This window comes from Chelmon rostratus, chromosome 16 (genome assembly GCF_017976325.1).
Source record: "Chelmon rostratus isolate fCheRos1 chromosome 16, fCheRos1.pri, whole genome shotgun sequence".
Lineage (NCBI taxonomy): Eukaryota > Metazoa > Chordata > Actinopteri > Chaetodontiformes > Chaetodontidae > Chelmon > Chelmon rostratus.
This window is the reverse complement of record NC_055673.1, coordinates 16,037,416-16,053,416: the sequence shown is the minus strand read 5'-3', so window position 1 is coordinate 16,053,416 and position 16,001 is coordinate 16,037,416. Positions and strand designations below refer to the sequence as shown.

General features: G+C 43.4%; 2 protein-coding genes across 2 annotated transcripts; both read left to right on the top strand.

The window, feature by feature from the left end:
• Positions 1-1,669: 1,669 nt before the first annotated feature.
• hoxa5a (homeobox A5a) lies at positions 1,670-4,209 on the top strand. The gene is made up of 2 exons (XM_041954731.1): positions 1,670-2,377; positions 3,019-4,209. The coding sequence occupies exons 1-2, from the start codon at positions 1,795-1,797 to the stop codon at positions 3,267-3,269; spliced, it is 834 nt and encodes a 277-aa protein (XP_041810665.1). The 5' UTR covers positions 1,670-1,794; the 3' UTR covers positions 3,270-4,209.
• Positions 4,210-11,942: 7,733 nt separating this feature from the next.
• hoxa4a (homeobox A4a) lies at positions 11,943-14,411 on the top strand. The gene is made up of 2 exons (XM_041955033.1): positions 11,943-12,430; positions 12,968-14,411. The coding sequence occupies exons 1-2, from the start codon at positions 12,013-12,015 to the stop codon at positions 13,291-13,293; spliced, it is 744 nt and encodes a 247-aa protein (XP_041810967.1). The 5' UTR covers positions 11,943-12,012; the 3' UTR covers positions 13,294-14,411.
• Positions 14,412-16,001: the final 1,590 nt, after the last annotated feature.

Below are 16,001 nucleotides of genomic sequence, written 5' to 3'. Positions count from 1 at the left end.
AGGACAAGTCGCTCCTTCGAGAGACGGAGGTGCCATAAAAATTCCACAAGGAGAAAGCCAAACGGAGAGCGCCGGGCGAGGCGCCATGCCTCTGTTCAGGCTCAGAGTATGCGCCAGGCTCTGTGCGGGTCTTCCTGTTTTTATAATCCTGCTCCAAATAACATGGACAATAGTAGATTTTTGCTTTTAAATGCGCGCATTGGCCAGAATAATGGAGAGAGATCGTCGGGTTTTTGTTGTTGTTACTTTAGAAAATTATTTTCCAAAAATATAAAAAAAACTTTTTTTGAAATTTTGTATATCAATCATTTGTACTTTTACTTTGTGCTGTGTTGTAATCGATCGTTTAGACAACTGTTTTATAATTCCTTCTTCAATATCACATTGAATAGCTTTTTCATTTTTTACAAGTGGAAGCTAAAGAACAGAAGATCATTTTTCGCCCAATATTAGACTGTCGAGCATTGCACAACGCAGAAACTAAAAATATGAATTATTACCTGAATGTTGTGGCTATTACACATTCAGCATTTTAAATTCATTGGCTTCATTTTATCCACGAATCGCTTCCAATATCCCCCTTTTCGAACATTTCTGATTTCAGATGTAGTCTCTTTTGTTTCTTTAAATTGCAGAGTGACTGCAGAGAGCTCCACACTGTGTATCCGCGTTCACAAGAGAGATTTTATGTTGTTCTCGATCTTGTGCTGATATCTCGCAAACAGAGAGAGGGAGAAAAAAAAAACGAAAACTGCAATTTGGATAGATACTGACTGTTTCAAAGTCAGTCTGAGGGATGATTCGCCTTTAAACGAGAGCGTAATAAAGTGCGGTCACATGCAAAAAAAAAAAAAAGCTCGTAATATCATCTGAGGGCTTATTGTTTGGACTCGTTCAAATCTAAGCAGCCCATATTAGACAGTAACGTGTATTTACGTGTCTTCATATATCCCCTATATCTAAAGTTATAATTCTTCGCAGTGGTATAAAGGACAGGCCTTGAATGGCACTCTTTGTCACATTATACGACAATTTGGTGCCTCGCTTTTATCTTTCCCCCTAACATTTATTCATTAGTCTTTTCCCACATGGGTGCTTGTTCACTTGTTTTATGATTAGAGGAAAAGAGTGTGAAAAACATTGTTTTGAATGGGCTTTTATTCTATTAACTGCGCAGACTATTTGCACTCATCGCCTATCATAACATGCACAACAGATTCTGATCGAATTATTTCTGTACACTTTCCTCGCAGAGATTGCTCTCTCAGCATGTCACTTGTTGTATTGTTTAGGGGCCCGTTGGTTTTTGCCGCAATGGTCGTTAACCTCTGAATGACCCCCGTGTGGAGCCCACGCCTCAGATTGCGCCGCAGACAGGCAGTGCAACAGTTGAGCCAGAGGATGGCGCACGACGACAATTCAAAACACTCGAGCGCTGCCTCACAGTTTGCCCTAGCCACGAGCGCATGGAGGCGCGCACCCCTCACATCCCACCCAGTATTTCCTCTGTGCACGAGTTTACCTCTGGAGGTCACCAAGCAGGATTTACGACTGGTCAACAAAAGCACGTGATTCTCCGCCGTACCCCATATTTGGGTGCCTACGTAAGAGAGAATCAAGTCCATGTCCCACTCATTTCCATAATTCATCATAAATTGTGCAAGGGTGCTATAGGACGCGCTAAACCATAAGAGCCACAAATCAAGCACACAGGTTTATGCTATTTTACCTCCAAAAAACAATAAAAAAACAACAACAATACCTACAACGAGCAAACGGTGGAATTGTCAACAAATGAGCTCCTATTTTGTGAACTCATTCTGCGGTCGCTATCCCAATGGCGCGGACTTCCAGTTACATAATTATGGAGACCATAGCACGGCAAACGAGCAATACAGAGACTCCACAGCCATGCATTCCAGCAGGTACGGCTATGGCTACAACGGGATGGACCTAACAGTCGGACGGGCCGGTACCGGACACTTTGTGGGCAACGAGCGGACGCAGGGCTACTCCCCGAGTCACTCAGCGGCGACGACACCCTCGGTGGAGCCGGTCAGGTACACCCAGTCCGCCAGCAGCACCGGGACATCGTCTCTATCGCCACCACCTGACCCGCTGCCGTGCTCCTCGGTCGCCAGCTCATCCCCGGTCACCGAGACTCAGCCTCAACACCGAGGCGTGAAGAACTCTGTAACGACCCCGTGCTCCAGTTCGAACGGCGGCACGCTGCTGCTCAGCCGGGACTGTGTGTCCAAAGCCTCCCCCCTGGAGGAAGAGAAGCCCGCGGGAAGCGCACCGACAACTCCTCAAAATGTCACCGACTCAACGCAGCCTCAGATATATCCGTGGATGAGAAAACTACATATAAGTCATGGTAAACGTCTTTTTTTTTATTACGCTCTGGTAGTAATCTTAGAGACCCGACGCTGTGTTATTGTTTGGTAAAGGTGTGTTCATGTTTATATCTTACTCAGGGACTTTTAACTATACGAAAAACAGCTCAATTTTACATGAGCTATTTGACATATATCATCTAAAAAGCAGAAAATGCATGCACTTTTAAAAGTAGCATGTGTCGCCGTATGCGGTTCTCACCTGTTCTGGTGTATTACCAGTTTTCAGTAGTGTCAACATAGACCAGGTACGGGCTAATTTAATAACATAACATATAAGGTTAAAGTTAGTTAAAATGTGTGGGATATTAGGATGTGTGCGTTTTTGTTTGTTAGTTTTCTGTAATTTTGTGGTCAGATAAGCCACATTCTAAATCGTTTTACTGTATTAATTCTTTTTCGCATGGCGCAGTTGAAAAGGTGTGTGTCTGTTTCTTGTTTTTAATGATTTTGGCCTCTTAGTCGTGTGCTAACTTTTATGCCAGTTCTGGTTGCAGAAACCACGTAGGCAACACAAAAAATGCGAGAAATGTAGTAATAAAAAGTTTGGGTTTTTTCCCCCACACTGTTATTTTTAACGTCTTTACTATATCTCGTGTTTCCACATCTTTTACGCTGCAAGATTTGGCAGGACCAGAGGGGAAGAGAGCCAGGACTGCATACACCCGGTACCAGACCCTGGAGCTGGAGAAGGAGTTCCACTTCAACCGGTACCTGACCCGCAGGCGGAGGATCGAGATAGCGCATGCCCTCTGCCTCTCAGAGAGACAGATCAAAATCTGGTTTCAGAACCGCAGGATGAAGTGGAAGAAGGACAACAAGCTGAAGAGCATGAACATGGCGGCTGCTGGCGGGGGAGGCTACAGGCCTTGATGTTCACTCCTCTCTACCCCTGATAGCGAGCACTATGAAAATAAAACAGAGATTGTCATATCAACTTCTCCTCCTCCTGCTCCCAGAAGCGCAGAGACTTTGTTAACGGGCTGTGTGCGGGACAAGGGGACACCCCGCCCGAGCCCGAGAATGTCCAACAACCGTCCCATTATATTCCTTAATATTATTTCCTTTTTATTTCCACCGTGGTAATGCTTATGTGCGTATATATAAAAAAATGCATTATGTACAGTTCTGTCTAGATTTAGAAGAAAAAGAAACACCTGAAAATAAATGTTTGTTTAAATTATTTCTTGTTCAGACGAAAAAAAAGAGAAAGAAATAAAAACATCAAAGCTTGAAACGCTACCTACCTACCGCGAATAAATCCAGTAAAAGTTGTGTGATGCACTCAGAACAACAACGGCCTGTTACAGGCTGGACGTCGAGCTGCCTTTGTGTTTAGCCTTCGTTTTCTATGTATGTACTGTATATGTATGTATTTATTTGTTTGATGTATTGTACCAACTTGTCAGATAACTTGCTTCCAAAAGTAGAGCCAGCGGAGTGCGTAAAGCCTTGTGTGGTTATTGTATGCGTTGTGAACACATGTATGGACAGAGGTGCCGACTCAGTCTTGTATGTACAGTAGCTGTGCCTTGTATCTCTGTTATTTTATCTTATTTTTTGTTGCAGGAGCTTCTGTTTTGCGTTGTTCACCTGGGCGCAACATCTTAGTAAAAGCGTGTTTTCTGTCTTTGCTTTCTCTAGCTGTTTCTATGTGGAGGGTCCCACAGTAAATCCCATTACCTATGTGTATAACTCCATCGTGATTAGCATTTTGTAAATGTTTTTCAAAGACTGGAAGTCAAGAATATACTATAATGATAATAATAATAATGAAGATGATGATGATGATGGCCATTATAATAAACTTTCTACTGGAACGGCAACAATACAGTGAGTGCACGTCTTTGTAAAACTATTCCATCCTCATTTGCGCTCTTGCCACGGCTGCTGCATGGAGGAGAAGAGTCAGAATTTGCTGTCTAACAACGTACAGCCTCTTGTCAGAGTTTCCTCAAGTTAAATCTCCTTCTATTCAACAGGTCCCCTTCAATGAAAGTTTCATGTTTTACTCACCTTGCTGTGGAGCTGGGAGGGGGGAGGCTTTTGGGGGGGTCCTTGGCCACTAACCGGCTCCAGGGGCCGGGCGTCCCCTTGCGCACACACTCCTGGGCTATTCCCGGGGAATCAGCTCGACTTTTCAAGCTGTAAACTTTATTAGGGCCGATTCTGGCTCTCTGACATTTGGGTGCTAAATGAATGGGGGGTTTTGTCTATGAATTAGATCGTAAAAATCATCCGGAGCGCGGCCAGATAGGCTCACTGGCCATAAACGGTCACGTGGTAGCCATTAAAGTAAGTTTTATGGTTTTGGGGAGTTGACAGTATATTGCACATAACATATAATCGCACTGACGGCGAGGCTTCGTCTGACTCTCTCTTTGCAGGCTGTAAGTGTTACTTGACCGGTACAGACCGTCTCTATTGCTCAGTCTGCCTCATTGTGGAACGGACGCTCTCCAGGATGAGGACCGCGTCTCTGGGTAAGTTTCTGCTGACTATCCGGTAGCCCGAGAACAGCCAGGCTGGGTTAAACAGTCTTATTATTGTATTCGCTGCCGCTATCCGTCCCTATTAGACCATTACACTAATTTGTCAGTTGTGCAGTGCTGAATACTGGTCTCGGCAGATGTTGCGCAGGGTTGGGTCCGGTTCATGGCTATTTAATTGCTTCCTTCCCCGAGTAACTTGTTTCCCTCCATCTGTGGTGTAACTCATAATCAATTTTTACATGTTGGATAATCATCTCTGTGTCCATTTCCACCCCCACAAACTTCTAGTTGTTGTCGTTTTATTACATTGGAGAATTCACAGACGCGTGCGCCAGAAAGTTTCCAAGGGGTGTGTGGAGTGTGTGGTGTTTCCTTGATAAAGTTACGCGCTAATGCAGGCCTACAGGTTTACAGCTAGCCCAGCTTCCCGTATTCTGTACGTGCTGATGACTTTTTGGAAGTTGTATAGGGGTTTCATTTTGCTGAGCGCTGCGCTCCACGTGTTGGCACCATGTATGGCTTTAGGACAGGCTGTAAACAGTGTCAGGTCAACACAACACGGGGACAAACAGCAGCGGGGAGACTGTTGAAGAGGAATTCCGTTTTGTGTCTGCCACGTCGTTTTGTGTTTGGGGTTGAAAAGTTCAGATGACCTCTCAAAAGCCACTCTCGCTTTGTGGTGACCTCTTGTCCGATCAGTGACGAGGAAAAACCGTCCAGCAGTGGACCCTGAAGCCAGAAAACTTTTCGCTTATTTTTTTGTTTTTGTTTTATTAGATGCGTTGCCTTTTCTTTTTCTTTTTTTGACCTTATATTTTTTCCTCAAAGATGTGTGGTTCTTTGTGCCCGTTTCTAATCTCAAACTCCCAGGCCAAAAGTGCACGAAATATCCAAAAAATAAATAAATCGGAAATCAGTGGTTGAGTTTTGTGGGTTTTTGCAGAAAAACAATCCAGCAAATAATCCTTCAGCTTTCTTAAAGTTGATTTGCAAACGCAACACTGTCCGCCAGCCATGATAACTTAAAAACAGCACCAAGGTTTTATTTTAGATGCAGAGGCCTAAATCATACTCTCTCCAACCACTACAGGTTATTTCTCTAAAAAAAATAAATGTATTTATCACCGTAGACCTTTAAATAGTCTTGGATCCATTTCCGCCCACGCTGGACTTTTGCATAGACAAGGTGGAACTCTCCTCATATTGATAAGAATTTTCCCTCTTTTTCATCCAGCAAAAATAATACAGTTTTTAATAAAGTTGCACTGATCGTCAAATTCACCAGCACAATCCAAACCATATTGCTCATATCCCTCAGTTCACTGCTTAACAAATTTGCCCATTGTTATGCAAAGAAGTCGACATCTTTACAAAATACTGATTTACACTCTTTCCTGCGCAATTTTAGAAACACTGAAAATACAGACAGGACACGCCGAATGTGCGACTATCTGGAAATTAAAACCCTTGTCAATATTTCAAACGGAGAAATTGCGACAGGGCCCCATGTGCGGCATATAGGCAGAGAGAGGGAGAGAAGCGCTGCAGGTTCATCTGGAGGTCAGCCACAGCACCAAGATAAATCTGCATCCTCTCAGAGCCACCAGCAGAGCTCGCTTTAGGCCAAGTTCACTGTCACCCTCCTGTATAGAGCGAGGGAAACCGCTCACACATCCACGGTGCCATCACACACACACACACACACACACACAAACACACACGCACGCACGCACACGCGCGTCTTCACGCTAATGACACGTTTGCTTGGCGTTGCCTATAAGCATAATGCGTATAAATGAAGTTACCGAGGGACAGAGAGCCCGTGGTAACATCCTGCACCAGAGGAAAGGAGAGAGGGGGAGTCTAACTTTAAATGTTGCCTCCAACAAAGACTTTTGGCTGCTTTGGTTGCTCCATAACGCTAATGAATGATTTGCATATTTTACAGCTCTATTAGCCTTGAGTGGGAGCCTACTGGATTTATCTTTTCACTCCCCCTTTGGAAGCATCATGAAGCTACAATTGCATTTTAGGTCTCGCGCTGGCATCTTCTCTAATTATGAAATTTGGGGAAGTGATCATCATGATGGCAAGAGAGATGCACATTGTTAAAATCAATTTTTTTTTCGTTTCAAGAGGGCCAGATATCTCACCGGGCTGGGACAGATGAGAGGGAGATGGCTGCAGAGGAGGAGGAAAAATTGGGGTCAAAAGTTTACCCGCTGAACAAGTCTCCGTCATCTGTTCACTCGGAGCTTGATGCCATGCCTTATAATAGCGATCTTGACTCTCCACACAAAAGACAGAATAGCTTTGAATTACATATGTTGCACGGTGCACTCCAGGTGAACCCTGAAAGCGCGGTGACCTCGCGTTCGGGACCGGGGGAGGGGGACCCCCCACCCGTCCCCAGCAACAAGATTGAGTGGCTGGCGTTTTATTAGGGCGGTTGATTGGTGAATTTCCTTTGAATAAATTGCAGTTGATATGTTTGGGGACGAGGGCAGAATTTGCATTTTGAGGATTGATACTCTCGACCCGGTCACAGGGTAATGGGAAGGCCCACAGCCCCCAAAATGAGCCCCCGGACCCCTTAAAAAACATTTAGCCCCTCTCTTCCTGATCTGCTGAATAGAAGCTTTAAAAGAAAGCAGAAACGGGACAGATGTTTTTGTGACTCAGAGAGAAAGTTGAAAAATCTTTTTTTTGGTAGGTAGGTAGGTTTTTTCTACTTTACACGTGTTTTATTTTCACTGGGCCTATTTGATCAATTTGCTAAATGAATACAGCTATTTCTTAAAGCGGACGAAAGGATTGAACATTTGGTTGTAGATGTAAAGGCCGAATGTCATAGAAAAGAAATGAGTGAAAACTAAAAAAACTACAGCAAAAAATAAAACTTCTTGATACGCTGAAAAAGCCTAAAACTGGGTTTCGCCTAAATAACTTCTTGTATGTAACCGGCAGCAAAAAGAAAAAAAAACCCACAAGATCACAACAATTTTCTGTTAAAGAAATGTATTTTTTTATATTTAAAACAAAAGAAAACGCATCATGTGGAATTTCTGATAAAACAGGATCAATCAAATCAGACTATATTGGCACTTTCGATTTCATTCATTCATGTTCACCTTTTATAGCATAAAATTAATAGTCAAAAAAGATTTTAGATATGTTCAAAGTCAACATATTTTGATATTTAGAAACTGAACACGTGCAGAAGTGTACCACACACACGTACAACATGAGTGACTTCAAAGATCTTCTCGCCCTTTGTAAACCGCACAAGTGTTGAAACGTCTATAATAATATTCAGTAACATTCAGAGAAGACGACTAACTTTAGGTTTCTGTTTAATTAACACTTTTGTTCATTGAATTTAAAAGCAAAAGCTGATCAACGCAGGCTGCAAATCCGCTTACCCAAAGTCACGGAGTTGAATATCAGCCTGTTTCCTACAGGGTTTTTAAATTAGGCTGTGATTTTCTACAGCAAGCATAATTTCATATGCTCTCAATCTGATTATTAGCACTTTAACTCACCTTAAAGTGCACATTCCGACTTATTCAGCATTTTGAAATGTCTCTCTCACTGGATTCAGACAGACGCTTTTAGTTTTGGAAACATCAGTTGTGTGCATGTCTAAAATATTCAGTCTCAGAATTAGTAGAGCCTCTTTACTCAGAAAAAAATAAGGTAGCTGTCGATGCACTTCCTAAAGCATGTAGCTGCTCTTTGTTCGCCTCCTGAAGGTTTGAGCGTCTCTGCGCTGTTGATCTAATCAAAGTTTGCAGCTGGAGATAAAAGCTGTCCATTCTCAGTTATTGTGAAGGCTCCTGTCGCCTACATCCCTGCTGTAAGGACCACGATGTTAAAAAAAGATAAAAGGCATATGTGTTTACCAATATGAAAATATTTCCATAAAGCTTTGAGAGGTGTTTTCCAGCCTGAACTCCTGGCACATCTTGAATGCAGAGAGAATTTTTTATTCTCCCGTCAGGACTCCGTATAGACAAGAGACCTTGCGTGAGCCATCTGCAATCTGTCACTATCGTCACAGCACTTCTCTGATAATCTAAATTTACAGTAAACTGTCAGCATGATGTATATTGGTTAAATAGACCTTCACTTCACAGTATACGCTTTGAAAGGAGACACCGTGATCTGGCTCTTATTTTGTCCTAAAATAAAATCTCCAGCACGAGGCTGTGACGGTTTTTGTCCACATCAGGGAGCAAAATAGCTTTTTAAATTTGGTGGAAAATTACCGAGATAGTGCAAGCTATCACTGTTTCCAAATGCTTCCTTTTAGTCCAATGGTCAATTGGATGATCATTATCCTATTATATTTTGTGCAAGCTGCGTTGTTCAAAAAGGGGTTTCCAGATGCTGCTCTGCATTCAAACACACAGCAGCACCGTGCAGGCCTGGACTAGATAACGCAGGAATTACTGGGAGTGTTATCTTAAAATGCTTCTTTTGCAGGATTCCTGAGCTTTTATGATAAGATGTTTTAATAAAGTTATTCACAGCTGAGCATTAAAGAAAAAAACGCAGTTCATGGCAACAAGTAGACTGACCTGTAAAAACAGATAGCCGTTATTCACGCAAGGATAACTTAGAGTAAGTGGATAACAGCCAATCTGATCTAGCCCATATTTATATAGGACCTATATATAATAGAATGGCAGCAGACTGTAAATTTAGATATCACGTGAAGTCGTCTTACCGCTGACATTATGTTGACATATTGCCTCTCAGGTGGTCTCTTGGCCATAAGGATACAGTGGATATATGGCGGAAAGCACATAGCTGCCATTTACAATGAGTTAGGTGCGTAAAGCCTGTAAGATACATAAGATAGTATAGCAGCTCTGCCTTACACCAACAACGCCCTAACATGAAAAATGCATTTTTAAAATAATTTTTATTTTCTAAAGAGCAAAGAACTGAGGCATGCCTCCGGCTGCTGTGGGAAAGAAGAATTCACCTGTTTTAAGTCGTCTGCATGGATCCAAAAACTAGAGACTCAGTGATGGAGAAAACAGAAATCTATTTCATTTTAAATATGAGTCCATCTGCAGCGGATCTCTGGAGCTGTGAGATCCTCTTTTTCCATATGCTTGTTTTAACTCAGAGTTCGACGTGTGGTTTTCTCGATAGTTAAAGGTCATTTGCACTTCTTTTTTTTTAATCCTTTGGGGGCCTTTCTGGGTGCTGACCCGCGCTAAGTGCTCCATCAACTCCACAGAGTTGAACGGACCCTGCAAAACTGAAGTCCAAGTCCGGGGTGAACCCCAGGTCACTGCGTCTAACAGATATGAAAATGTCGCCTCTTTGGAAAGAGGGCACGCCTTGTTGTTTAACAAAGACTGTCAATGGGCAAGATTAATCAGAAACAAAATGGAAACGGTGTCACTTTGGGGTCAGGCAGAAGTTATCTCTGTTTAGAGGAGCGAATAGAATGGGGGGGACCAGGAGAGGGAAAAAAGGAGAGAAAAGAAAGCTTTCAATATTTCCGAAGTTTGGCCTCTTGTTTCTCCATGCAGAGGCCTTGTTGACGTGGACAGTGTGGATCAGCTTTGTGAGGAGCTGCTGCATCTTCCAGGGACGCAGATACAGTGTGCCACCTCGGACATGGACAGGAGACACGACCTGGACGTGATGGCTGATGGGGAGCAGCACGGTCAGACACTTTTAGTTTTTTTCTGCCTTATAAACATGCAGTCTCAAAAGAAACGTGTTTAATTTTGATCAGATTTAAATATATGACAGACTGAATGGATGATCCTGAATTTGTGCAATTTACTTCTCTATAATAATACATTAAATATTACTCTTATAATTAAAATAACGAATATTATTGTTGTTGCTATCGCTGCTGGTCCTTGGGAAATTTGTCCCTTTATGCTTTTAGCATGCTTCTTCTCAGCACATATTCTCATTGTTGCAATACATGACAGTGTTATTATCTTAGCCTTGGCTGTTGACAGTAGAGTGGTACTGCAGGAAGCGCATGAGAGACTCTCAACATATTACAGATTTGCACTGAGATGCTGGCAAACTGTTTGCGGAAAAGGTTTTTCTGTTTCCAAATCTCTGCAGACCTGGAAGGCTGCATCAGATGCGAGGGTATCTGCGCTGTGCAGAGAAATTCTGCCATCTCTTGCTGCAAATGTTCTCTCATGATTGCAAATCCCACGCTTTTGCTTTGGCACCTGGCTGTAATGCAAGGTGCGTGTCCTGCAAGTGTTTGTCCAGTGTGTAAGACGGGAGAGTTGATAATGCGCGATGGCCGTGCGATCAGTGTCAGACAAGTTTCATGTGATATCAAAGAGAGAGCAAAAGTGAAATTATTGCTACGTCTTGGGGATATTGCAGGGGAAAAAATGCAGGGTCTTCTGCATGTATACAGCTGTGCAACGTGAGAGATTAGCGTTTTCTGTTGTTTATGTGTGTGTCCTGAGCGGGTATAAACCAGGTTCCACTGATGCACAAATCATATGCTTTAAATGCAGGCTTGTATGTCCGCAGAGCAGCGGCTCGTCAGTGCTTGCAGGAAGCTGGTGCAGTAACACAGTTTTCTTTTTCGATCGTTTGGATGAGCTAAAACGCAGCATTATGCTTTGCACCGCTGTGTTGCCGTGTTTCCCTGTTTAACTCTTTATAGGATTCAGCACATCTCAAACTCCAACAGCAGACATTCACGTCACTATTAGAAACAGTCTTTTGTTTGCAACAACCTTCATTTTCTCAGGGCTTGAATTTCAGATCCTCTCTGCGCTCGAGAGGAGATGGATTTTTGTTTCTCGCATGCAGGAAAAGCCTCACCCACATAAGTTTGGCCCCGTGCAGTAAACAAGTTAGTTGATTGGTTTTGCTTTATATACTGTGATTTAATAAGGAAAACACCAACGTAAGCCAGCGCGAGCAGTGTTGGTGGTACCAGTGCCATGCTTTCCATTGGTTCCTGTTTACATGATGCCCACAGGACACGCGGTGATTGGTGGCGCCTCGCACGTGACCAGGCAACTTTGTACATTTGACAGGGAGTAGGAGGGTTTTGTGGAGATCAGAAAAACGACAGCGCGATAAAAATTAGTATTGTTGCACTTCACAAATTAATGACCATGAGTTCCTACTTGATAAACTCCAACTATATCGAGCCTTCCTTTCCTCCATGCGACGAATATCAGCAGAGCGGATACATCCCCAACCCTGGCGACTACTACGAGCGGCCAAAAGATACGGGCTTCCCCCATCACGACGAGCCATCCTATCCGAGGTCAAACTATACAGAATCGGGCTACGATTACGGTAACGTTCCCGCCGCCGGACTAGATGATTTCGGCGATGGACACCACGCACAGCCGCAACCGGTTCCACAGAGCCACGGTCCTCGCCTCACCGCGGCCCCAGACGGTGGCGCAGGGGCAAATGCCAGCAAAGACTGCAGCCTCGCCAGTGAGGTATATCCCGGCGTAGCGAAGGGCAAGGAGCCGGTGGTCTATCCTTGGATGAAAAAGGTCCACGTTAGCACCGGTGAGTTATCGTCACGGTTAAATAGCAGAACCACTGAGAAACAACCGCTGGAACACACGCAAGCCCATTGAGGCAGCACTAGTAGCAGCCCTTACAACAGCAATTTACGACTATCGAGCAGCAGGGTCGGTAATTAAGGACCCTCGTAAATTTTATTGCCTGTGTTCGTCTGTCGGGGCCATGTGCCTTTGTTGCTTTTTAACCCAAACTACCTCCACCACTGGAGCCGAGCCAAACTGTAATATCCAACCCCGCTGTTTTGTTAATCATTTCTAAGCTTGATCTGTCCCCGGATGCGAGTGCTTGTACACTCGGCATCTCCACATTAAGGTCATGTCCGTAAACTGAAACAAGACAGAGAGTAAAACAAACAGGGCGGCTGTGATTTCCCAGCAAACCCACACATGTTTTATAGTTTTCCAACCTTGTAATGTGTCCAGTGGAGGAACTAAATGGCTTTGGAATAAACGCTATCACCCTGCATGTAGCCTAACACCTGCTTGCTTGCCTGTGTATGGCTTTTCTTCCCCCCTCCAGTCAATGCCAGTTACACAGGAGGAGTGCCCAAGAGGTCCCGCACTGCCTACACCCGCCAGCAGGCTCTGGAGCTGGAGAAGGAGTTCCACTTCAACCGGTACCTGACTCGGCGCAGGCGGGTGGAGATTGCGCACACCATGTGCCTGTCCGAGCGCCAGGTCAAGATCTGGTTTCAGAACCGGAGGATGAAGTGGAAGAAGGAGCACAAGCTTCCCAACACCAAGATCCGCTCCTCCAGCTCGGCCTCAGCCTCGGGGGCCCAGCAGCAGCAGCAGATCAAAACAGGCCAGCAGCTTGTCCCCACGCCGTGCACCGCAGGTCTATAGTGCTTGAATGAACCCCACCCCACAAAAACCCAATCCAGACTGAGATGGCAAATAACACAAGTGGAGTTTGATGGACCGATTCTCAGTATTTTACACATGGTGTTCTCTCTTTCCCCTTGCCTCTGCCATTGGGCCCCTGTCACGTCCTTTGTACCCTTTCCCTCTCCGCTCGCCCTCTTCATATAAGCTTGAAAATCACCTTCAGTTTCCACGGTGGCAACTGAGGTGTTTATATATTTGTTTATTATTATGAAAGAAGGATAACGCACATTCAAAAATAGGACTTGGATCAAAATGTATCATTGCAGTTAAAACTGAGAGAGGTAAAAGTAAGTTTGAACTCATTTTTATATGTTCTCTTTGATTTTATTTTTTTATTTTTTGGTTCCCTATTACTCATGGAAAGTTCTAATATACTTGAAAGATATTTAGCGAGACTCTAGATGCCTGTTAGAAAACCGGACGGCTGTTTTAGAGGTATGGCATCAGTCAGAGTAACAGTGTAGTTTGTGTGTTTGAGTGGGTTGGTTTACTGTTGAATGTAGTCCAGGTGACTTTCACATGTAATGTACATAGGCAAATCATAATGAAGGCACAATAGGCAAAGAATTTCGTCAAGTAGAATTATGTTGGTTGGTGTTGTAAGGTCTAGTTTTATTTGTGCTAGTCCGTCCCATATTGTGCTGTGTTCTAAACTGTGAATATTTGTATGTGTTGTCTCAGTAAAGACCGTTGTGATGTAGACTAGCGTAGGCTCAATCTGTCCTTGTGAAATAAATATGTGCTTCACTTATAAGGCTGGCTTGGCTTTGGATATTTTGTCCTTGCAAATGCTGATCAGATTTGAGCGCAACATGTATTTTTGAAGCCGCGCGTATTAGCACGCTAAATGCATATATGTGCCTCCCTTTAAAAAATGAAATCAAATAAAAGAATAGAATTGGAATTTGAGGATTGCATTTTCTAAACTACACATTTGTTTTCGTGCTGTTTGTTTGCATTTCAGTTCGTGGGCCTTTTAGAACTTTTATTTTAAGCATTTGAATCAGTTATCCAGTGTTTGGAGACGTGTGCGTAAAATTGTTATAGTCCGTCCCAGCGTCGGATAATTTACTGCGTCCCTCTTTCATAATACTTAATATGTATTTGTTATTTTATCTGAATGGAATAAAAATCAATCTGCTTTATCTGATGCTATTTGCAGAGAGGATTCACTTGTTAAACAGTGCGCATAGTTGCGCAGTTTCTCTTCCGAATTACAGGGACTGTAACAGTTCCAACATATCCAGGTGTTTAATGTGTGCAACCAGAATCAAGCGTGTCTCATATCGACCACACTGCATAAAACGCGTTGATCTGTCTGTATCCATTATGTCGTTTAATTCACAACTGAGTGATATTCTACACCGTAAAATGTACACGGATGTCACGCGTATTTCGTGGATAAAGACGAGATGTGGTTGAAATATAGAAGTCAGATATCCGCGGCGCAAATGTTGCAGGCTTTGCTACTTACACGGGAATCAAATCAACCCCGAATTGTTAAATGTATCCGGCCACACATATTGTTCTCACTTGCCATTATAAGGAGATCTCAGTCAACCTCAGTACACCAGAGTGTGAGTGTTGGTCACTACCTGCTACATCCAAACAATAGAAAGTTCAACCAGGGGACACGGCCGGCTCTGGCCAATCACCGACTCAGAGCACTTCTTCTGACCCCTGACCTTTCGACACACACAGTGTTCACATCATACATCAGTGCTGAGACCTCCGCGAGCTTTTTCTTCTCATTTAAGATTTACCCAGAGACAGCGCGGAAACAAAAACGGTGTTTAGGTGTGAATCTGAGCCATGAATTTTCCCAAAAGTATTGCTAGAGACAGCTCGTCTGCAGTTCATCACAGAAACACCGCTGTCAGGCCATGTAGAGGAGGCAGAAAGGAGCTGAAAGATGCTGCAATTGTGCATGTAGTTCAATATGATTTTCAGTAGGTTTTAGCATCAATAGTTTCTGCTCAATAGTTTTTGCCAATAATATCATAATGAAAGCGTTTGCAATGCATGCAATCGCAAATTCGATAAAGGCACATTCACCAAACTTCACACAGTAGACGGAGAGAATTAACACGCATTTTAGTCAAAGCCTTACAACCTTGGTAAAATTTTTGTTGCTTATTTCACGTTTTTAGATTTCTTATCTGCGTAAGAAAAATCATCCTGCACAATGTTAAACCCCTCTTTGCTTTCGACCCTCTGTGCAGCAATCGCTGCAGACATGGAAGCTGTGCAGAAGATGGCGTTGAGGCTGATTGGCACCGGTTTTGCGCAGACTCCAAGAAGTCCAACTAGTTAAATTACAGACTTCAAGTCATTTGATTCGCGAATAGAGGTCACTTCCAATGTACTGAAATTTTAATTCGCCCGTTCACGTGACTTGTTGAATAATGAATGCCCCGGGGTCAGAAATAGATCTGAAAATCTGCCTTATTTTCATTTGAAGTGAACCTCTGCAGGCTGCGAGTCACATCTCTTCTCCCCTGACAAAAGTCTGTCCGCTGGACACAGACCGTCATGACCTGTGAGTAGATTTGGCTGTTTTTTGACTTGAATTTTGTGGAGAGCTTAAAAACGTGTTTAAATTATCCCGGAAGTGGAGGTTGTTTCATGATCATATATCGCACATTAATGGATATTGTAATCTGATC

Bases quoted from the DNA above. Each gene is read 5' to 3' on its own strand.
- hoxa4a (XM_041955033.1), top strand. From the start codon at position 12,013: ATGACCATGAGTTCCTACTTGATAAACTCCAACTATATCGAGCCTTCC. The intron at 12,431-12,967 runs GTGAGTTATCGT...TCCCCCCTCCAG, and splicing joins AAAGGTCCACGTTAGCACCG to TCAATGCCAGTTACACAGGA.
- hoxa5a (XM_041954731.1), top strand. From the start codon at position 1,795: ATGAGCTCCTATTTTGTGAACTCATTCTGCGGTCGCTATCCCAATGGC. The intron at 2,378-3,018 runs GTAAACGTCTTT...TTACGCTGCAAG, and splicing joins AAAACTACATATAAGTCATG to ATTTGGCAGGACCAGAGGGG.